We start from the raw sequence: 22,374 nt of genomic DNA, 5'->3' as shown, positions 1-22,374 counted from the left end.
AATTAGAAATGTTGTGAAATTACGGTTTCTTATTTAGGCTGGGGAGTGGGAGTAATATATTAAAGTCTTTTAAATTGCGACGTGAACGTTGTGATTGGACTCTCCAGTGTGTGTGTGGGTGAGGAAGATATGAGGTAAACTTATTAGTGTAGGCTGATATGTCAGGTCCCATTCAGCTAATTATGCATGTGTGAATACTAACAGACACATTATAGATCAAATCTGATGTACTGTGTGATATCTTCCGAGTTTATGAATCACATCAGTGTATTTGCATTCATCAAGGTGTCTTACATTAGATTTTACATCATGCTGTATGATCATGTGATCATACATTTGTCTGTTTAACCCTATAAAAGCCTACTTTATAGACTTACCTCGTATTCACTATACTATAGCGACTGTATAGACTAGAATTACCTCGTATTCAAGACTGTATTCCTCATCATCATACGATGCTTCCTCAACCTCCTCTTCCATGTTGTCTTGGCCTTCCTGTAATTTAACATAGAAAGAGAAATGATTTCTGCCTTCTAATTATAAGTATAGAACATGATTAGCTAAATAGGTTTGTTTTGATGCTAATGAACAAGCAAACTAACAAACAAAACTGAGAGAGAATAGATTAGTAATACATTTACATATTAGGAGAATTTAAGTCTTTATAAACCACCCAAAATTTGTAATTCCATTAAAACCATATTTTCATTTTTGGGTGAATTATTCTTTTAGTTAAAATAGTAATCCTGTGAAATGTGTGGCATATTTGTTAAATTATTAATGCATTATGATTATGGCCAAACCTGTGCATTTAATGTTCGATTTAAGAGTATGTTTAACATTTATTTAGGGTTTATGCTTTTTTAATTAAATATTTAGGCATATTTAGACAGGTCTATAATATCACTAGCATCAGAACATTTAAGTAATCACAAAAATAAAGCTCAACATAATAGAAAAAAGGCCATTATTTAGCAATGTTATGCTCCTTTAGATGTGAATGATGTGTGCATGTCAGGTTAGATGCGATGATGAAACATTTACCAAACGTTTCCTTTGCCGTTTTTGCCGTCCTTTATTTCCTTTGCCCTGGTTGAGAGTTTAGCAGTTGAGAAGCATCATAATTCATAAGAAGGCTTTAAATAACAATCATCAGACATATTTAGAGACACTTAAGGGGTTAGCAGCCATGATTTTTTATTATATTTAATTGTAATGTTTAGTTCTAGTTATATCTGGTTAGGCTTTTACTAGTACTGCGCAAAATTTTCACCAGTATAAAGATATGTGTCTGTTTAACCCTATAAAGCCTACTGTATCATATTTGATACACAAATATCATTCAATATGAGCCATGAAAGCCTGATGTATCAAATATGATACTCAACCTAAAACTTTTTGTTTAGATTTTCTCTAATTATTTCTAATTAATTATTATTATTATCAGATTTTGTCTAATTATTTCACATGTCAGGCATTACAGGGTTAATAGCCAAAACATGTTTATGGCTAATTTGACTTTTTTATTAAGTGATGTCCTGTCAATTTACAGTAAGTACAACACAGAACTGTGACTGAAACTCATTTACAACACATTGAGATCACTTTACCTTCCCCCTCTCTCTGCCTTTCTTCTTCTCTCCAGATGATTTTTTCCCTGTGTCCTCATGGCTGTGGAAAACTGTCTCCATACTTACCTCTACCTTCCCAGAACTCAGCTGTCAAAAAAACCAAAACGAACCTTGTGTTAAAAGTAGCCATTCTGGTATTATGTTAAAGTAAATCAGAAAAAAGACATCCCAAATCAAAATCCAATCATTTTAACATTCTAAATACTGCAAATTTAATTTAGATTGATTTAAAATGTATAAATGCTTAAGTGCTGAGGTGTATGTCTAACGTTATCCTTTAGATGGAGTGCATTTTGTCTATAAACAACAATAACAACACACTCTAATGAGCTTCAGTGCAATAAACAACATTTAATATCACTACTGATCATACCTTCTCAGAGGAAGTGTTGGTTTGGATAAATTTCAAAGGTGTTACATCACTGAAGTTGGTCTCCACGAGTTTCTTTTCTTCGACATCTACCAGCTTGTCCTTTGTTTTACTGAGGTCAGTCTTTTTGTGAATAGTAGAGATGGTCCAAAGGGTAGGACCCACCTCTGTTTCAGTCACAGGCTCCTTTAAAGACAACACAAGCCACATTAAAAACAACAACAACAACAACAACAACAACAACAACAGCTTTCATTAAATGTTTAAATGATTAAATGATCTTGAACTCAATCAGCACATGAGGGGGACAATATCACATTACTCTTTGAAAAAGCAAGATTACATTACATCAGAGCAAATCAATCAAGTCCTAAATCTGAAAAACGGAAAGTGTTGATTTTAGGTTAGAAATGGATTATGAATAACAGTGCTGTAAATACTGACGGAGGAACAAATGTTTTCTTACAGGACTGGGTTCGGGTGTCTGCCCCTCTTCAAGGTCAGACTCTTCATCAATCAAATCCGTATCAGGTAATATCTCTTGTGGGTGACTGTACTTTACTGAGCTCTGTGGATTAGAGTGAGATCTCATGATTCAATAAGCCTAATATAGCCATAAGATTATTGCTGATGGTAGGTATGATGGTGAATCTGACTAGAAGTCACATATTCATTCGTTTTCCTGAGATGTTTTGTATGTTTAGGAGGCTACTCACGGTGTATTCGGTGATGACGTTGGAGTCAGGCTCTTGTCTGTCTCCTTTCACTCTTCTGCTGGTGCCGATCTCGTGAAGAAGCTCCTCCATTCCATCCTGAAGCAGCCTGTCAATCAAGGCCTTCAGCAGCGAGAGCTGGGAAGTGTGTTTTTATTTATTGCAAATGTGATTCTGTTTTATTGTAGTGTAACGCAAGTCAAAATGGTTAGAATTCATATAAATAAATAATGGATAAGATGGCAATATAATGGTTAACAATGTAGGAGGGACTTTTATAAACCATTAAAAAGCTTAAAATCATTTCTGGCCTATTCACATTTGTTAATGAGTAATTTGATTTTCAAAACAAAAAAGTAATTTCAATTATTGATATGTTATGGATGTAATGAATTTCTCAATTGAGAATATAGCAGTTGTCATATTCATAATGTTTTACAATTATTTATATTTTGTTTATAAAAGCATGTTTTCAGTAGTATATTAAATATTAAAGCAAAAGCTTAATATCAAAATGAAATAGTAAATCTTAATTTTAATATTAAAACCTAATATTTGATCAAAACTGAAGTAAAGGTTAATCTAGGGGCTAATTATATTAGATTTTGTTATTAGTTAGTAAAACACCAATTGCACAAATATATAGTGTCATTCAGTTTTTAGCATTTAGTATTTTGATATTAGTAAAAATAGACATTCATTCAATCTAGCTACAAATATTTAAATATAACAAAATCATTTTATTTATATATTTCCATAGCATTACTTCCAGGCATCATGCCTAAAAAGAACCCTCATCCCCCAAATACTATTTTTAAAAATGTGTTTTTAAATGAGTAATGAAGTCCATCTATGTAAGAAAATGAAACACTGTGCTTTCAAAATTCCCGCAGGGTTAAAATCAAGCGGTTTAAATACAGCACACTTACTTTAATACCATATGAATCAAACAAGCCTTCAATGTCCTGAAATAGAACAAAACAATATGTTTACACCACGTAAGATTAGTTTTTGTGATGAAGTAAATTATGTATAGGCATTGAGAAGACCTTCATTTCAACAGCTCTCCCAGGTGGGCCAGCATCGCCCTGTTAAATAATACAGTGTCCACTATCATACCTTCTGCAACATAGACATGAAAGGATAACTTCAATGCAATCAATGAGATGTAGAAGGTTTGGTACCTGCTCTCCTTTCAAACCCATCTCTCCTTTCTCTCCCTGCCAACCAAAGGAGAAAAATTACATATAGCCTCAGAATATTTTAATTTCTTCAAGGTTTTTTTTGGCAATTTATACTTTACCTTCATCCCAGGAGGACCCTACACACAGAAACACACGTAAGGGCTAAAAAAGTACCTCAAACTCATGATTTAAAAAAATAACAGTCTTTGCATCCAAATGTCTCAATGGTCTGCAGTCACATGTTCATATACGTGTTGATTACAGTATTTGGTAAAGCAGTTGGTATTCACAAGGTTATCAATGTGAGACACTCACCGCCGCACCAGGGGGACCCATTGGTATTGGAAATGCTTTTTTGATGTCCTCAATGGACATACCCTGTGAAGAAGAAAAAAAGAATATAATTTAGCAATAGTAATGGCTGCAAATGCAATGTTGTCTAAGCTTAAACAAAACAAACTTTTACCTCTTGGAGAACAATGGGAGGACCTGGCAACCCTGGAGATCCTTGCTCTCCTTTTTGGCCTTCATTTCCCTAAAGCAGTTAAAATGTCAAACATACCTAACATATAATAGATATAAACAAATCATTGAATTATACCACAGTTTGCTTAAAACGGTTGATTTTGGATATCTTACATTTGCACCAGGTTCACCTTTTTCACCCTATGCATTTAAATAAAAAAATTATGTTAGCCAAATACATTTAATCTTTAATAGGGTTTAATGGGATAATGGAACAATGGAATAGTTCATATCAGTCTGTTTTCCCACCTTTGTTCCTTCATCACCCTTTAAACCTTGTTCTCCCTGGGGGAAAAAAATGGTTTAGTTTTATAAAAATAAAAGTTTTTAACAAAAGCATTTAGAGCTACAACAATATATAAAACGTACATCTTTTCCGGCTACTCCACGTTTCCCATCAACACCAGGTTTGCCCTGATAGAGGAGAGAACAGAACATAAGAAAAGACAAGAAAGGAAATTAATAGCTTTATTATAGAGATATTATGGCTTATATCTGCTGTAAATATTACTAGTACTATATACACTCACAGGAGTTCCCGGTAAACCAGGCATACCAGTTATCCCAGCACGTCCATCTCCTTTCTCTCCTTTCTGTTTAATAAAAAAAAATATTTTTTACGGTTGTCCCCAAAATATAAAAAAAATCAGGTTTTACTGAATCCTTTTGGGGAGATTTGGATCACACACGCATGCACGCACGCACACACAGAACAGCATTAACTATAATTATAATAATAATCTGTTCTTCAAGAACAAAAGATAACCTTTAGGAAAGTGCATATATGTGACAGATTGGACCATTTTAGCTAAATTCTCCATTTCCATTCAGCAAAATGACACATTAAAAGGGTCCTATACAGACTCATTAGCAGACATTGTGTATTTTGACGCACTTTAATACTGTACACCTGTCGCACACCCTGCAATTCAGTTAATGTCACTGAAATGTAAAATATGAATCACATGATACATGATCACAAAATAATTGTTATTAGGCCTACTCACTGGTCCTGGGTCCCCTTTTTGTCCTGGTTCACCCTGCGCATACACAACCACATGGTTACTTATAACTGAAAATAATTACAACAGTACATACGAAAGAGAATGATTAGCCGTCACTATATTCCAGAAATATTGAAACAGGAAGTAGTCGAACCTTAGATCCAGGCCTTCCTGATAGACCATCCAGGCCATCTCTTCCTGTACTAGATCCAAACTAGAAGAGAAAGAAAATTGAGCTTCATTAAATGAAGTCTTTCATCCTCCAATAATTAAAAGACATGCCATTTGAAAAACTGACTAAATGCAAAAAATATGCAGAAATGAAGTTTATTTATGACTGTAGTGACTCACCAATGAATTCCCTGGAGATCCTGGTTTACCTTCAGGACCCTAAAACAGAATAAAAGCAAAATGTAACCTATATCATTTTGTTTTTAATGTGTTTTAAAACGTCACTTACAGGTGGTCCAGGACGTCCTATCTCCCCTTGGAGTCCTGGGAGTCCCGGCTCACCGGGTTCACCCTTTAATGACACCAAACACACACAATCACAATTGACTGAAGGTTCCTAGATTGTGTAAATTTGTATGAATTTCTAAATGCCTTACTTTACCTTAATGGCCCTGGTGAGAATGGTGTTGCCTGACGTGGTGAACTAGGGAAGAAGAATTATGAGAAACTGAAGTATTAACAGAGATAACAATGAAACGGCCAATCAAATAAATGACAAAAAAGTGACCTAACACCTCAAACAGTGACAAAACAAAAGAGCAATACTATCTTGACAGCTTTTGACATGTGTAACAAACAAATATTTGAAATCAACCAACCGAAAACAACATGATCACATTAATATTAATTTATGTTAAATAGCTTGATTATAAATACCCAGTAAGGACAGTAAAACTCACTTGAGTATCTCCCGGTGGTCCCGGCAGCCCCTGCAGAGAATACAATATTAATATGGAGACTCCTGCTCTTTAATTTATCACCAGAGAGCCCCAGCATGACAAGACAAACTGAGATTCTGTTATGCGAGCACAGAGCATGACCGGCCAATGAAATATTGAATTCAAGTATTCAAAATGAAGTTATTCTTGTGCTTTTTAACAGCACGTACCGGCTCGCCCCTCTCTCCTTTGTGTCCTTCTGGACCCTGAAAAATATGGACATTCATAGTATTGACTATTCTGTGCTGGTATGGTTCATTATTCAGTGGCGCTCTGAACGTGCTTCACGAGAGCATCTGTTCAATGATTGAATACAAATGGTAAAATAAAGCAAGCTGCTTACTGGAAACCCTAATTTTCCAGGTTCGCCTATTCCCCCAGGGTCACCGGGTCGTCCTGGAAGACCGAGAGGGCCCTGACATTGGAGATGAGGAGAAGTGTGAGTGCTAGGCTTAATGTTTTGAGCAACAAAAACAACTAGTGTTATATATAGAGAGGGGAGGGTGATATTATTACAAACAGGCCAATACAGAAAATCTGATTTGAACAAAGAGAGACATTAGATCAAGAATGCATGAAAAAAAAAAAATTGATTTAGAAGAGACAATACCTTGACACCTCTCTCTCCGGGCTCTCCTGGTGAACCAGACTCTCCCTGTGACAAAAAAGTTAATAAATATAACAAAAAATATAACAATAAATAAACATCTACACTTTAAAGACACAAACAGCTTAATAAACATGCAAAAAGGCTAATGTGTGATTTAGGGGACATAAAATATCATTAGCTCAGAATAAAAACAATATAAGTCAGTGGAAATCTCCACCATACTATAAAAACATGATAGTGTGTGAAGGTGTGGGTTTCTCTGTGCTGTTTGTTGTGTAGTCTCACCCTTGATCCCACCTCCCCTTTCGGTCCTGGCACACCCTGAAATCCATGAAAGCAGAACATTTAATTAAATATGAATGAACGAAGGATTAATTAAAAAGCGAACAATAGGGATTTTATGACTAAATAACCCTTCAAAATCTCTAATATCCTTAACGCAATGATGCAAAGCGGACGTACACACGTGCTCGCAAATACACACTCACACGCTTCTTGCATTAGTCACTCTGGGCTCTCGATTTACTTACATCTTTACCTCTTAGTCCTGGAGAACCAGGGTTGCCTGCACCCACCTCCCCTTTCTCTCCTTTGAACCCATCATTGCCCTGGACACAACCAAAGGAAGTGTTCATGTGATTGTTCTGTTTCATGTAATATTTTATGCCTTCTCTTTGCCAATGATTCACAATCACTTTTGTAGTCTGACAGAATGTCACAGGTATTAAAATCAAGAGCATATAACAAACTTACTTTTGGCCCTGGTTTCCCTGATAATCCAACATTACCCTGTGCATAAAAAAAGAAGTGAGACAGAACAGTCTAAATATTGTTTAATGTTTGTTTTTTTAATCTTTTGTGTCTTCTAAAACATACCTGTCAATATATATATATATACACAGTATATATATGTTTTAGAAGACACTAAATATGTGATTGATGTGGGGGGAAAAACAAGTCATTTTGACCAAGATTAAATGTTATCTTCATACATGACACTAAGAATATGAAAATAAAGTTTCCGTATAGTGTATGTTAATAAATAATGTGACTTCCCGTGGGCTGATGATGTCATTATCTACACTACCGTTCAAAAGTTTGGTTTCAGTACGATTTTTCTTTCTGAAAGATTATTTATTAATACTTTTATTCAGCTAGGATGCATTCAATTGATCAAAAATTACAGTACAGACATATAAATATTACAAAAGAGTTCAATAAAAAAAGAAGCTATTTTTGAACTTTATATTCATCAAAGAATCCTGAAAAAAATATATAAAGCAGCACAATTTTTTCAATAATAATGAAGAAATAATAATATAATAATTTAGCATATTAGAATGATTTCTGAAGGATCATGTGACACTGAAGACTGACGCAAATTTTTTTGACATCATAGGAATAAATTACATTTTAAAATACATTAAAATAGAAAACAGCTATTTTGAATTGTAATAATATTTCACAACATTACTGTTTTAACTGGGTTTTTTTTTTTATGCAGCCATTGTAAGCATAAGAGACTCTCAAAAACAGTAAAAAAATCGTATCGACCCCAAATGGTAGTATATATAACTAGGGTTAATTCATATATTCCAATTTCCTTCTGAAGATCTGAGAAGTTAAAAGATTGTTGTTGAATAAAATCTAAAGAAATAAAATAAGTGTGTGGACATTTTTTCCAGTTTTCTGCATTGTGTCATATTAGCTTTTCTAAAAGCTAACCTCTCATAAACACTCACTCTTTCTCCACTCTCTCCCTTGGGACCAGGCTGACCGGGGATTCCAAATCCAGGGTTGCCCTTTAAAATCCCAGAAGACAATAAATCAATACATTCAGATTGGCAGCTAATCAATAAATGCAATTAATTGTTCTTTAACATCCAAAACAACAAACCCACACCTACCTTTTCACCTTTATCACCCTGATCTCCTTTCATTCCTTGTGGTCCTAATGGCCCAACTTGTCCGACGTCCCCCTTTATATCCAGTTCAGGGAGAAAAAAATAACCTAGCTTAAATCTCTCTACTATTGACCATTTCAAACAACATGTAACCAACCAACAAACATCACCGACTGGCCAATATGGGTTATCACCTAAACCCTTTAATGAAATGCGCGAATCACAGATTTTACCCCTGGAGTGTTTGGGGACTTGCATCAAAACTTTGTAGTTTATAAAACTGTCCTTTTTTGCTTTGTTTGTTCATTGACACGCAGACCTGGAGGAGCTCTTGGATTCATATCGATGCTCACGGCACTAATTAACCGTGTTTAAGTTGCCCAAGCGCTGGATGCACTGCTTGTTTTCATCAATGGAGATGAAGGGAACCCAAAGGGAAATAAATCTCTGACTTGAGTCATGAGCTCAAAAAACAAAACAATAAAACAACAACAAGACAGCATCTGTTTGTGGGACCCAAAGATTACCAGGTTTGGTGTAAACAATTGTTCACATTTATATATATATATATATATATATATATATATATGAAACTGATTTTTGATTATCTTACCCTGGCGCCCTTTTTCCCTGGAGGACCAAGTATCTGTGAAACGTGAGGGGAAATGTTAGCAATAGTGTATTTTTAAGTAAAAACACAATGTGTTAGAGGAGACACTAAGCCAAGGCATCATTTCTACCCCTTTAGCTGGGTCACCGGGAGCACCGCGCTGCCCCTGTGAATCAAGCACAGAAATATAAATCACACAACTGTACACTTCTATAAGTGCTTATGTCATAGATTTACATGTATTCATTTACTACAGACACTTAATGTGAGAAGAAGCCACTTTCACTCGCGGACACAAACTTACACAACAGGGACAATTAAATGATGGCATCCTGTGAAGGTTTTGAAACATTGAAAGTCAATGACTACATTGCTATGTATTTGATTATATTGTAGGGTGTAAGTAAAACTGTTATTTAGAAGAGGATGTCCTCATAGTTTGGGCAGTGTAATGTAGAAGTATTAAATCTGATTAAATGAAGAAAAGAGTTTAGATTCACCTCATCACCCTTTCGTCCAGCAGCTCCAGGGAAGCCCTACAGTTTAAAAAAGAGAAAGTAAGCTTTCCCTCTAATCATTGCAAGAATTATGAAATTAGTATTCAGCAAATATGAATGACCTCAGGTGCTTTGAGAGGAGTATTGGTTCTCTGTGAGCTGCGGTAGAGCTCCAAACCAAACGTTTTATCATGCCGCACTGTTTCTGAGAGAACCGAGCGATAATGAGGAGTCGAAGAGTTAGAAATGTTTCCTTGATCTCCTCTCTGAAGGCTTGGGTTTAATAATGACTGCGTAAGTTTAATTTGAAAGTAACTGAAAGTCGGAATTGCCAGAGATGGACACACAGTGACAAGGTTGCATGTGAAGGATATAATAATATAGTAGTTCGTAATGTTTCGCACGTGTCATTCTCTCATTATTAGGTGGAAACTCCATCCAGGTGTTTCCTTTTTTAATCAGGTCGATAATGTGGATCTGGAGCTCTGACGTGGATTTTGGAGTCCATCACTGGCTAGAGAGCAGAGAGGAGGCGGTTTTCCTATTTCTTAATCGACTCCTTTAATTTCCCCAGAGATTTACCGCTCGTTCTTGCTTTTAATAGAACTTCAACAGAACCATACAGAGTGGAAAAGTTTGAAGAGCGAACAAACAAATAAGGATTTAACTTTTTAACAAAGCTTTTTTTTAAATGTTCAAGTGCAGGGAAGTGATTTAAATCCATTAACTGGTTCATCTCACACATCTGACCTTTCCTGCAGTCGCCATTTTATATTTTTCAGGGATGTGAACAGGTAAAATTGATAAACTTACTGCAATTCCTGGAGGCCCGATTGGCCCGAATTCCCCACGTTCACCCTGTCAAATAAATGCAGTTGTTGATTACATTGAAGGATTTAACATTTGTAGTTTATGTAGTTGATAACAAAGGTCAGGTGTCAAAACATGTCTCTAAAATCAGATGGTTATTACAAAATACACTTGAGAGGGTGGTCAGGTCTTATGACCAGCTGACTATACATTCTGCAACTTAGAACATGATTGTTTACCAAATAAACAAATCAATTTGAGATGAAAATATTCTATTATGTGAGAGGAAAGAGCCAGAGGAGTGATACAAGAGATTGTAAACTATCATGTAGTAGCTTGTCAAGGTTGCCAAACAGTAAAATATACACTTAAGCATCATAATACAAAAGTATTAAAGGACAAGTTCGGTATTTTACACTTAAAGTCCTGTTTACAGATCGTATCTGATGAAATAGAACGGTTAAGATTAAACTTTGGACAGATGCTGCTGTCGCGAGAATTTTAGGTTTATATCGCTTTCCCCCCTCACCCCCACAATGGTTGTCTATGGCCACTGGAAGATTCCTTCCTAAAACACATTAAACTTTCGTTTACAAAGACGTGAAACTCACCGAGTGGTCAGGGGTGTTCACTGATACGGTCCCAAAAAAAATCGCTGAAAAAGATGCATTCCAACAGGTTTTATCGTAGTTTTTGTCCAACTCCATGACTTGTATTGAATGTGCTGTGTGAGGTGCGGTATTACTCCGCCGCTTGAGTGTCTATTATTCAAGCTCTCAACGGAAGAATCACGGGTGTGACACGTTTGGCAAAATAGGTCCTAAATAAACCTAAAATTCTCGCGACAGCAGCATGTGTCCAAATTTTAATCTTAACCGTTCTATTTCATCAGATACGATCTGTAAACAGGGCTTTAAGTGTAAAATACCGAACTTGTCCTTTAAGCATCATAATACAAAAGACCAAAGAATAACATAATTGGCCAATCAAAATCCAGAGAATCTCAGAGAGCATCTTTTAATGAACAATATAGGTTCTCATTATGATGTTTAGTGCTTTTTTTTTAAAGTTCACATTCCATTATTTTGAACTTGTTGAAACCTTTGTATGTAGGATTAAATTAAATACAGAGCAGCAGCAGCACTAGACAAAAGCACTGACATGACGTGATAGATTTTTTCATGGTGGAAAAGCTAATCGTTTATGTGCCTGAGAAAATTCATACCTTGTCTCCTTGATCTCCTTTAAGACCCTTTTTCCCCTAAAAACACAACAACAGTGAAACACCTCCGTCATTATGAAGCACTTAACATGTATTAAACAAGATTGCATCTAAGGCTGACATCTGTTAAAAGATGCATGCTGATTCACAGTGGAAGACAGATATGATTAACAGCATGAATTGACAGATAAAACACTCTGATGGTGAAATGGTTGTGTATAGTCTGACAAACCCGAGGGCCTGCGATTCCCTGGACTCCTTGGATTCCTACTTCGCCCTTTGGATGAATATGGAAACGACAAATTACACACTGCAAGAGACAATCATCTGTCATTCTCCATTGATTTTACAACCAACATGCTTACCTTTGGGCCTTGTATCCCTGTATTACCCTGAAAAATGATTACCGTTAAATACTCTTAAGATTTGTTAACAGCAGAACATACATAAGTTAAATAAATGATAAATAATAAATGTGGTTTGTGTATATAAGAGATATGTACCTTCTCTCCAGCTGGCCCAGGAGGACCTTGGACACCTTGAATTCCGATACCTTCCTCTCCCTTTATGATTAACACAAAAGAAATTCAATCAAACAACCAGCTGCTCTAATTTTAGCTTTGTGCAGTTCTGACAGAGAGGAAGGGCAATTTTTTACAGCACTCCGTCCGAACAATGAGACTTCCAAAACGATAGTAGGCAGATGAGCCGAGAGATTTAATTTATGCATTTCAACTATCCTGTGCAAGCTGTAGGAAGCCATTGCTTAAAATAACTTTTACATCACTGCTGAAAATACAAAATGAAACGTGAAGCTGTTTTAGATATTTAGATATCACCCACCTTCTCCCCTTTCTGACCAGGAAGTCCTGGAAGTCCATCCACTCCTACTGGCCCTGGTAAACCCGCTAGACCCTAGACAAACACATCCACAAGTTCAAATTCAATTACTTGTTTCGTTATTTCAATCAACCTATTAAATGGCTTACTTATAGAGCTAGTTCTTGCATATAGGAGAAAATATTTTAAATCTAATAATAATAATAATAATACACACTGTAGCTTTAAGAGAGTAACTCTAACATGCACTAACGTTATTCCCATGTTCCCCTTTTTCTCCTTTGGCACCTGGTTTTCCACGTGGACCCTAGAGAGTGTGAGAAGCATTATAATCACACATTGTATTTTACATGTATATTTTAATGGTAAAATGTTGCTTGTGCAGTGGATGTCTTACTTTAGGACCAGATTCTCCAGTCTCGCCCTAAGAGGAAGTAAAAAAACAACAACAACAACAACCAACTGAAACTCATTTCGAGCCATTTTATATGCATAGCCTTAAGTTGTAATTTAAAAAGCCACACTCAACACAACTAACATGAGATTATAATATAGACTATAATATTATTATACTGTATTCAGGTAAGGGTTAGGTGTTAGGGTTTGGGTAAGTAGAATAAGTTGACATGTTGTTGCATGTAGAATGTCTTGTAGGGGAAGCATCAAAATAAATTGTTAGCAGATAATGGACAGTCTATTCATAATGGGAGTTAGCTGACATGTTACAAGTTATAGTTAGCATAATGTCTAAAGTGGACTATCGAAATAAAGTGTTACCGGTTATAATATAGATTACTTCATGTGTGCATCCTCAGAATATTTCATACTAACCTTAACAGAGAGTCCAGGAGACCCCGGAGGCCCAGGCAGAGCAGGGAGTCCCGGAGGACCTGATACCCCTGGGACCCCTGGAGCACCTGGAGGGCCCTTTTAATCAAGAGAGAAACGATGAAAACCTTGAAAAAATCTATTTCATTTTATAAACAGCTTTTTAGCATGATAACATCACTTACCGAAGATCCAGGTTCTCCTTTACGCCCTGGAATAACCTCCATACCTCCCATCACATAGCCTGGCTCACCCTACACGAAAAGATAAAGTCAATATAGGTCAACTTGATTTAAATGTATTTATTAAAAAATAAAAAATAAAATAAAATAAAAAATAAACATATGAAATGCTTATCAATGTCTAAACTTACTCTCTCTCCTCTCTGCCCTTTAGGTCCAGTATTACCAAGAGGCCCCTAAGATTGTGGAAAAAAGAGTGATCGCACAAACACAATCGATGTCACAATTACACAGAGAATAATCAACTTGTCTAAAACATCTAATAAAAAAGGGTAAAACTTTAAGAGAAAATAGGGGCAAATACTCTATACTATTACTGACTTGTCATAATCATTCCTCATTACTTCACTCTAACATAATTGCATATTTCCCAATTCTCCTACTAAGATATGCATGATATGTAGGACATTGCGTACATGCTTTAATTTAGTGAACTACCTACAATTTCCAGAATATACCGATTTAAATACCACCACCAATATTGTCTTTATATTGTGAGATTTAATGAGACACTTACCATGTCACCAGGAACTCCAGTTGATCCCTAAATCAGATTATGAGATTGTTTAGGCACATTTACACATTTAATCAACAACATCTTCTCAATAAGTTACATTCATTACATATTTTGCAGTACTAAACTGATGCTTGAATTTGAATTCATCCATTACCCTTTGTCCAGGAGAACCAGGGGGTCCGGTTCTACCGGGTCGTCCTGGTAACCCTGGGATGCCATCCGTTCCGGGAAGACCCTGATAAATGGGTGTGGATTGGGAATAATACAGATAAAAATAACAAACAAACAAAACAAAACATACACAAATACAGAAATTGTTTGATGCTGCTCAAATATAACACATCAGAACATCTTCAGTGCATTTATTGCTTTGAAATCAAATATAGAGCGATATAAAATCCACGCATTCGCATGGATACATATCACAAAAATAAATAAGGAAACATCTAGAACAATGCTGATCTTGTTAGCAAGACCTGTCACATTTCGTTTGTTATTCATAAGAGTCGCTTTGATATGACAAGCACTTTCATGTGTCGCCTTCTCAAAGAGATAACAGGAAGAGAGAAAAAATGAAAGTATGAATAGCACCCCGCATAGAGAAAGAACTGTGATATTATTAATTATATTTAATCCTTTAATCTACTAAAACAACAACCGAGCCACAAAAACAATCTCATCATTAACAGAACGGCTCGGTTTATGCTCCAGTAATGAACAAACATAAGCGTGTAATTACGGAGAGGACTGGGGTGTTTTATTTATGTTTATTTAAGTTTGCGCTGTGGAACGGCATGAGTGCTTCGGATGTTGGATGTACTCACCCGCTCACCCTTCTCCCCTTTGACCTTTAGAGAGAATGAGTCATAATGCCCCGGGCCTTGCTTGAGTCGCTGTGTCAACAGAAAAATATTTGAAAAAGAAACACGGTCACAGATTAGGGTCCGATTCTCACTATTACCTAACTATTACCTACAACTTTTGCCTCAATAAACTCCTAATTACTGCTTATTAATAGTTAGTAAGGGAGTTGTTAAGTTTAGGTATTGGGTAGGATTAAGGGATGTGGAATATGGTCACGCAGAAATTGAGTAAGTCATTAATATGTGCTTTATAAGTACTAATAAACAGAGAATATCCTAGTAATATGCAAGCTAGTAAGCGACTAGTTAATAGTGAGAGTTGGACCCTAAACTAAAATGTTACCAGAAACACACTTAAAATATATATATACTGCAAGACACTACATTTTTATATTTTCTGAAGAAATTGTGTGGGCAAAACCAATGTTGTTATCGTGAACTAAAACTAAGGCTATTCTAATTAATTGAAATAGGCTTAAATGCAAGTTTATCTAATATTTATATTTTGTTTTATTTTATTTTAGCAAAGTCAAAAGGGCCCACTGTAAGTGTCTGTGATACTTTGGTCCCTAAAAATTACTCTTTCAATGTAAGTCTATGGGAAGTTTTAGTCCAATTGATCATATGTAAGGCAAATATCCTAGTCTTATTGCTAAGAAAAGTTATAGCACACCTCTACTCAATAAGCTAAATAAGTTAAATACTTAGTATATAGTTATCATTCTTGGTGTGAACAGGCCTTTAGGGTTGAGGGTTTGTTCAAACTCCTATTTCTGAGTATGAGCAATAACAATAGTGATGTTACATTAGTAAAGGCCTCTACCAAAGTGAGAAAGACTGTCTGTCAGAGTTCAAACAGAATTATGAAGTGAGCCACTGAGATTAGAGAGAAAGAAAGAAGGAAAGAGCTGAAACTGTCGAACATACCAAGCCGCCATGACCAACTCCATCGCCCTGCAGCGGAGAAATGAGATATTATCATGTCATCACTTATAATTCTATGATCGAATCGCACACAGTAACATGGTAGCCGCTTACCTTCTCTCCTTTCTGACCCTGTGAACAACAACAAACTGGGAATGAGGTTTCATATAAGACATGGTGTGACCGCTGTAATGAGGATGTAGAGGAAGCGTTTACCTTGCAGCTAAGAGGACAGCTGGGCCCTTCTGGTTTAGCGAAAGCTTCTGGGTCATCTGTAGGTGTGTCCAGTTGAGCAGACTACGACAAAGACATATACAATTTTGACTTGTGCAGTAGCCTATGTATTGTGAAAATTTTACCCATAATTCCACTCTGATCAGCACGACCCACCTCGTCCTGTTGTTTGAACTCTGATAGTAAGGCCTCGCTACAGATGCTGCTGATAAACTCTCTCTCGATGGACGGAAGATCGTCAAAATCACTGGCGAAGAAGATGTTCTTGTAAGTGGTGGGGGAGGCGATTTTCCTCAGCTCCTCAATGTCTGCGTGAGCGATGCCGATGGCCAAAACACTGACACCTAAAACACAAATATACCAAAAACTGAAGTTCGGCCTTATACTAAAGAGTTATAAAGTATGCTACCATACTTTATGGTTTAGGATCAGTGCGATTTTTTATTTATTAAGAAATCGATACATTTATTAGGCAAGGACACATTACATTGATCAAAAGTGACAATAAAAATCATTAAAAAAACAAAATCTCCTCTTCAAAGAAACGCTCTTCTGAACTTTCTAAGAATCAAAGAATCCTGAAAAAAAAAGTATCATGGTTTTCACAGAAATATTAAGCAGTTTTCAACAATGAGAGTAACATATTAGAATGATTTCTGAAGGATCATGTGACACTGAAGACTGGGCTAATGATGCTGAAAATACAGCTTTGTCATCACAGGAATAAATTACATTCAAAAATAGATTAAAATAGAAAACAGTTATTTGAAAAATGGTAATAATATTTTACAATATTACTGTTCACTGTATTTTTGATCAAATAAATGCAGCCTTGGTCAGCAAAAGAGATTTCTTTCAAAAACATTTTACTTTTTTTTTTTGAACAATAGTGTATATTTAGTCATATATGAATGTTTGGCTATTCCTGTATTGCAGTTTATATTACTCACCCAGAGCATGCGCTATTCTGGACGGTGGCTCTACATCATCCTGAGCTCTTCCATCTGTCAGCAACACTAAAACGTGAGGGACTTCCTGTCTCATACCCAAAGACTCCTGAAACATCTCCCTTAGGACATAGCTGATCCCACGACCTACACACACACACATTCACAATCGTCAAATTTCAGATCAGATTGGACCCTAATATGTGTCATCAACTATTTTTGATCTTTAAATGTGCACATAAACCTGTTTTTGTGTTCCCTCCTCCATAGTGGACTTCTCGGAGTGCTCTCAAAACGGAGCTACGGTCTTTGTGAGAGTTAAAGTTGAACTCGATCCTGGGCTGATCACTGTAGTGGACTACTGCTATCTAAGGCAAGTTAATGAGACGGTTCACTCCACACTCAAAGCATTAGATGTTTGATCAGAGCAAATGATTGAGACTATTGATTCAATGACTAAGACACAGAATGATACCGAATGAGGTGTAAAGTTCTTCACTTAATATATGCTAGAGCATTAACATGTCCTACCTGTGTTCCTTTAGGTCCTATAGTGGGGAAGTAGGTGACGGATCTGAACAGGAAATCCTTCAGTTTGCCAAAGTTATTAGTACCAATGCTCCAGGATTCATCGACCAGAAACACAATATCTGCTTTCACCCTGCCACACACTAACAGACAGATGCACACAATTCATTCACACACTGTTTAGAGTGGGTAGACAGTGTAGTAAAATGTCTGCTTTTGAAGATTCAGTTAAAATGATTATTCACCCAAAAATGATTCTGTCATCATTTCCTCACTCTCATGTTCCAAACCTGTATGACTTTCTTTCTTCTGTGTTTTTGTCTATACGATGCCAAAATGGTCATTTTTCAAAAAAAAAAATCTAAATATCTTTAGTCAAACAGGTACAACATGAGGATGAGTAAAGGATGACATAATTTTTATTTTTGTGTGAACCGGCCCTTTAAATGTTTAATGACTGAAACATCAAATAATACGTTTTTTTTGTTTTTGCTTTGTTTTGGGTAATTCCTGGGAAATTGCACTTCTTATAAGCTTCAAACCATGGGAAAACAATGATTAATAGTCTATTTTTGTGGTATATTTCAGCAAACTGAGCAGTATATTTAAAGGTGCCTGTTAGAAAGGGTTCTTGTTTAAAATTTCACATGCAAGAGGGACATTTACAAGTCTAAAAAGGAAAAGCAAGAAAAAAAAAAAGCCTGTTTTCTTCTGAGGGTCACTGAGAGGGTGGGAAAAAGTCATGAATAACTAGCAAATTATTGCTTTGGGTGCATAATAATCAATAATTAAAAAAAAATTAAAGCAGAAATTAGCAGAAATGTAAACATTTTAAGTGCAAAATATAGATTTAAACTGATTAAGACAACATTTAATTTGAATGACCTGGTCCAGGTGGGGGCGTCTCGACAGACAGGGTGGTTTGGTCATTTACTGTAGTAATTCTGGTCAGTGCTGAGGCCGTTTGGCCGATTGTGATCTGAGGCCTCGCAGCGAGTCTCTGAGTGGTAGTGGGTGTGCTGGGGGCTTTGACCACTGGGGTGCGAGTGTTTCTGGTTGTGGTGTGGAGGTGCATGTCGTTGTTCTTGGTGTTAGTGGAGACAGAGGCCGGCGTGAAGCTCTGGACAGGAATGAGATAAGGAGCTCCCACTGTAAGATGAGCATAAAAAAAAGTCCTGAGCTCAAATAAACCAGTGTTTACTTTTAGTATACACTACCATTCAAAAGTTTGCAGTCGGTAAGATTTTTGGTTTCACTTTATTTTGATGGTCCCTTTAACACCATTATATAAGTAATGTTGCACCAACAGTACAAGTCAACTAACTCTCATTAGTAGAGTATTAGTAGACTAGGGTTAAAATCAGTTGACATGTGGTTGTAAAGAGTTACCAGATTTTTAAATGTTTTTAAAAGAAGTCTCACAGAGGCTGCAATTATTTGATCAAAAATACAGTAAAACATTAATATTATTACAATTTAAACTGTTTTATATTTTACACAATTTAAAACGTTATTTATTTCTGTGATGGCAAAGCTGAGTTTTCAACAGTTATTACTTCAGTGTCATATGATCCTTCAGAAATCATTCTAATATGATTTGGTGCTCAAAAACATTTATTTTTATTATCAATGTTGAAAACAGTTGTGCTGATTAATATTTTTGTTTTTCAGGATTATTTGATGAATAGAAAGTTCAGAAGAACAGCATTTATTTGAAATTGAAATTATTTGCTGTATTATAAATGTCTTTACTGTCATATTTGATTAACAAATAAAAAAAAACGTACTGACCTCAAAATTTCGAACGGTAGTGTGTTTTAAAGATACATACACTTTTCTAAATGATGAGTTGTGATACTACATAATGACATGAACAGAGAACATAATTTACACCTGATGTGTCTAGCACATCGTTCATGCCTTACAATATAAGTGATTAGCATTTAAAAATGTAAAATGCTAATGATATTTGCAGAGATAAGGCCTTACAGATCCTTTTAGTGATGGTTGTGACTGGACCCTCCACTTCCCCATAAAGTGGTCTGATGGAAAAGATGTAGGTTCTGCCGTACTGGAGATCTCGGATCTTATAGGAGGTGAAGCCAGAGCTCAGCAGATCAGAGGAGAAGTCCACCTCTACACAGAACATAAAGAGAGGCATTTGCATTAGGACAGAATAACGTCACCATCAATGTGACTAAACAGGAGTAGGAAACTGAAAACTGGAACATCTGGGAGAGGCTATTGTCTGCAAAATGATCCAATAAATGACTCAAAATACTTGAGATACGTCATAAATCTTTTATACCAGTTTAATCACTTCAAAAAAACATCAAAATGTAAGCATTCTCAGGACGACGGTCTTGTAAGAGTCAAAAGCTTCAGAATAAAAGCCACCTTCAAACCCCTCATAACCTTCATGTTCAAGCAAAGGACACCCTCATTAGAAGGCTTCGTTGACGTCATCGCCATAACAGGAATGAATCACAGATCTCATCATGACATTATCTACGTTGTCTATTCTCTTCTTTTTTTATGTCTCATATCAGACAAAATGGCTTTTGTGGGAGGAACTCTTATTACAAGAGCTTATCTGAAATTAGTTTTGCCCTGCCATTTAGCAACACTCATTAACAAATAAACGGCCATTCTCCTTGTTCTGTGTTAGAGCCTAGAGCCAGGATAATCACCTCTATATATTATATGATAAAATATATGATATTTAAATAATCTATAATTTTATTTTATTTTATTAAAAAAATTCAGCCAATGTGGACAATTTTTAACATGGATTAAAAAAAAATGAAATTTAAATACCAATATAGAGTAGGCCTATGCCATATCTATACAACTATATCTTTCACTCTGACGTCATGTGTTTGCATGTTCATACGCTATCCTTTATCTCTACAGAAATATTTCTGTGTGCACATTTAGGATTTTTGAGTAAATGTGGATGCATATGGACCTGAAATGTGTCTCCAGGACAGCAGGTATCCAGACACTCCGGTCACTCTGGTCCAGTTCAGTACAGTGCTGTTGTCGGTGGTGTTCAGAGCACTAAATCCGGTCACTTTGGGCAGATCCACTGTAACACAACAGCAATTATTCTTCAAAATACGTACATTTGCATGCTTACCGTTGTACATTTACACGAACACAAGCAGACTCACAGGTGCGGGCGGTCACCATTACTGGGCTTCCCTCTTTGCTTTTGACCACTGCAGAAACCTGGATTTTGTAGGCAGAACTTGCAGGCAGATCAGTGATGGTGAAGGATGTGACGGAAGAAGATACAACCTCACTCTTCTTCTCTCCACCTAAGAGAAAATACACAGAACAGTGAAGATGATGGATGGATTATAATGAAATGCAATGATAATGGAGTGTAATGAGGACTGCCGGTGCCCACCATGAAAGGGGCTCCAGGTGATCTTGTACCCGGTGACCCCTGGAGTTTTCTTCCAGGCCAGATTAAAAGAGCTGGCGCCAATATCCACAACTTGTACATCCCGAACTGTCTCAATCAGCTCAGAGTCAGTTAAAGAAGCTGCAAAACAATATGGCACAACTATTATTGACACCAAGTTTGATAAAAGTCCAAGAAATATATTTATTATTTAAAGATTATTCAATTATAATTCATTCACATTTGAAATTCATTCAAATATATTTTTTATTTATTTAATATTTTTAAGGTATTAAATCTAGAAGCCCCTTGAAGGATTATAGTCCAATATGTAAGACACGTTTAAGTCAAAACAGGTCAAACAAAGACTTATACATTAGTTTTTGCGTTGTGTTAAGTGTACTGTAGCCGTTTTGCTGTGAAGATGTGCTGATAACAGTCAGGCTGACAGCAGTGAAACACACGCACACGCGCACACACACATGCAAACATGCATGCACGCACACACACAGAGCTTCAGAAAAAACACTGCTCTATATATAACTGTTGTCCTAAAGCTGGGGGCTCAAACACAGGAGCTGTCAATCAATCTCCTGATATCCCACAATCCCACTGGAACAATGGGCGGAACATCTCCATATCCCCGAACCCTGACTGTCTGAAGTGTTTAATTAACTGAGCAGAGTTTTCTTCTCATGGCTCTGATAAATGACTGTCAACCAGTTGTCATTGAAAGAAGATACAGAGCCAAACTGAGCAGTCAAACCAAACCGAATAGATCAAGAACTGTTGGCACAGCTTTCCTACAGTCTAAGTATGGCGCCAATTTTTGGAGGATTTAAAAGCAGAAATGTGAAGGTTATCACTTTAAATCTAGATTTAATTTACGATTTAGGGTTTATGGAGTTACATTGTAATGGCAACAAATATGTAAAATCAGATATCACTTTATACATACAATGTTAGTAATTTACTTTTTACACATATATTGTTTTTCCAATGTCTATATTAT

At 36.1% G+C, this 22,374-nt stretch overlaps 1 protein-coding gene across 1 annotated transcript in view; it reads right to left on the bottom strand.

Annotated features, from left to right (window-relative positions):
* The window catches only part of col7a1l (collagen type VII alpha 1-like), a 59,082-nt gene that overhangs the window by 16,450 nt on the left and 20,258 nt on the right, over positions 1-22,374 (bottom strand). Inside the window, exons 17-75 of the mRNA XM_079622860.1 lie at positions 21,366-21,503; positions 21,127-21,273; positions 20,922-21,041; positions 19,943-20,089; positions 18,839-19,102; positions 17,957-18,096; positions 17,670-17,793; positions 17,429-17,572; positions 16,635-16,822; positions 16,461-16,541; positions 16,359-16,376; positions 16,248-16,274; positions 15,282-15,350; positions 14,612-14,692; positions 14,458-14,484; positions 14,072-14,116; positions 13,884-13,952; positions 13,702-13,797; positions 13,268-13,294; positions 13,124-13,177; positions 12,874-12,945; positions 12,534-12,593; positions 12,396-12,422; positions 12,263-12,307; positions 12,034-12,069; positions 10,812-10,856; positions 10,002-10,037; positions 9,632-9,667; positions 9,505-9,537; positions 8,895-8,966; positions 8,730-8,789; positions 7,741-7,776; positions 7,518-7,595; positions 7,273-7,308; positions 6,988-7,032; positions 6,721-6,792; positions 6,548-6,583; positions 6,339-6,368; positions 6,041-6,082; positions 5,888-5,950; positions 5,779-5,817; positions 5,582-5,641; positions 5,431-5,463; positions 4,954-5,016; positions 4,793-4,837; positions 4,673-4,708; positions 4,538-4,564; positions 4,365-4,433; positions 4,214-4,276; positions 4,018-4,035; positions 3,899-3,934; positions 3,764-3,802; positions 3,644-3,679; positions 2,718-2,852; positions 2,468-2,569; positions 2,005-2,187; positions 1,611-1,718; positions 1,045-1,089; positions 421-495 (exon numbers count right to left, since the gene is read on the bottom strand). Of these exons, the coding sequence (XP_079478986.1) occupies positions 421-495; positions 1,045-1,089; positions 1,611-1,718; positions 2,005-2,187; positions 2,468-2,569; positions 2,718-2,852; positions 3,644-3,679; positions 3,764-3,802; positions 3,899-3,934; positions 4,018-4,035; positions 4,214-4,276; positions 4,365-4,433; positions 4,538-4,564; positions 4,673-4,708; positions 4,793-4,837; positions 4,954-5,016; positions 5,431-5,463; positions 5,582-5,641; positions 5,779-5,817; positions 5,888-5,950; positions 6,041-6,082; positions 6,339-6,368; positions 6,548-6,583; positions 6,721-6,792; positions 6,988-7,032; positions 7,273-7,308; positions 7,518-7,595; positions 7,741-7,776; positions 8,730-8,789; positions 8,895-8,966; positions 9,505-9,537; positions 9,632-9,667; positions 10,002-10,037; positions 10,812-10,856; positions 12,034-12,069; positions 12,263-12,307; positions 12,396-12,422; positions 12,534-12,593; positions 12,874-12,945; positions 13,124-13,177; positions 13,268-13,294; positions 13,702-13,797; positions 13,884-13,952; positions 14,072-14,116; positions 14,458-14,484; positions 14,612-14,692; positions 15,282-15,350; positions 16,248-16,274; positions 16,359-16,376; positions 16,461-16,541; positions 16,635-16,822; positions 17,429-17,572; positions 17,670-17,793; positions 17,957-18,096; positions 18,839-19,102; positions 19,943-20,089; positions 20,922-21,041; positions 21,127-21,273; positions 21,366-21,503 (4,178 nt within the window). The remainder of the gene's footprint in view (positions 1-420; positions 496-1,044; positions 1,090-1,610; positions 1,719-2,004; positions 2,188-2,467; positions 2,570-2,717; positions 2,853-3,643; positions 3,680-3,763; positions 3,803-3,898; positions 3,935-4,017; positions 4,036-4,213; positions 4,277-4,364; positions 4,434-4,537; positions 4,565-4,672; positions 4,709-4,792; positions 4,838-4,953; positions 5,017-5,430; positions 5,464-5,581; positions 5,642-5,778; positions 5,818-5,887; positions 5,951-6,040; positions 6,083-6,338; positions 6,369-6,547; positions 6,584-6,720; positions 6,793-6,987; positions 7,033-7,272; positions 7,309-7,517; positions 7,596-7,740; positions 7,777-8,729; positions 8,790-8,894; positions 8,967-9,504; positions 9,538-9,631; positions 9,668-10,001; positions 10,038-10,811; positions 10,857-12,033; positions 12,070-12,262; positions 12,308-12,395; positions 12,423-12,533; positions 12,594-12,873; positions 12,946-13,123; positions 13,178-13,267; positions 13,295-13,701; positions 13,798-13,883; positions 13,953-14,071; positions 14,117-14,457; positions 14,485-14,611; positions 14,693-15,281; positions 15,351-16,247; positions 16,275-16,358; positions 16,377-16,460; positions 16,542-16,634; positions 16,823-17,428; positions 17,573-17,669; positions 17,794-17,956; positions 18,097-18,838; positions 19,103-19,942; positions 20,090-20,921; positions 21,042-21,126; positions 21,274-21,365; positions 21,504-22,374) is intronic.

This window comes from Phoxinus phoxinus (assembly GCF_949152265.1).
Source record: "Phoxinus phoxinus genome assembly, chromosome: 9".
NCBI lineage: Eukaryota > Metazoa > Chordata > Actinopteri > Cypriniformes > Leuciscidae > Phoxinus > Phoxinus phoxinus.
The sequence above is the reverse complement of the archived record's forward strand: the minus strand, read 5'-3'. Positions and strand labels throughout refer to the sequence as shown.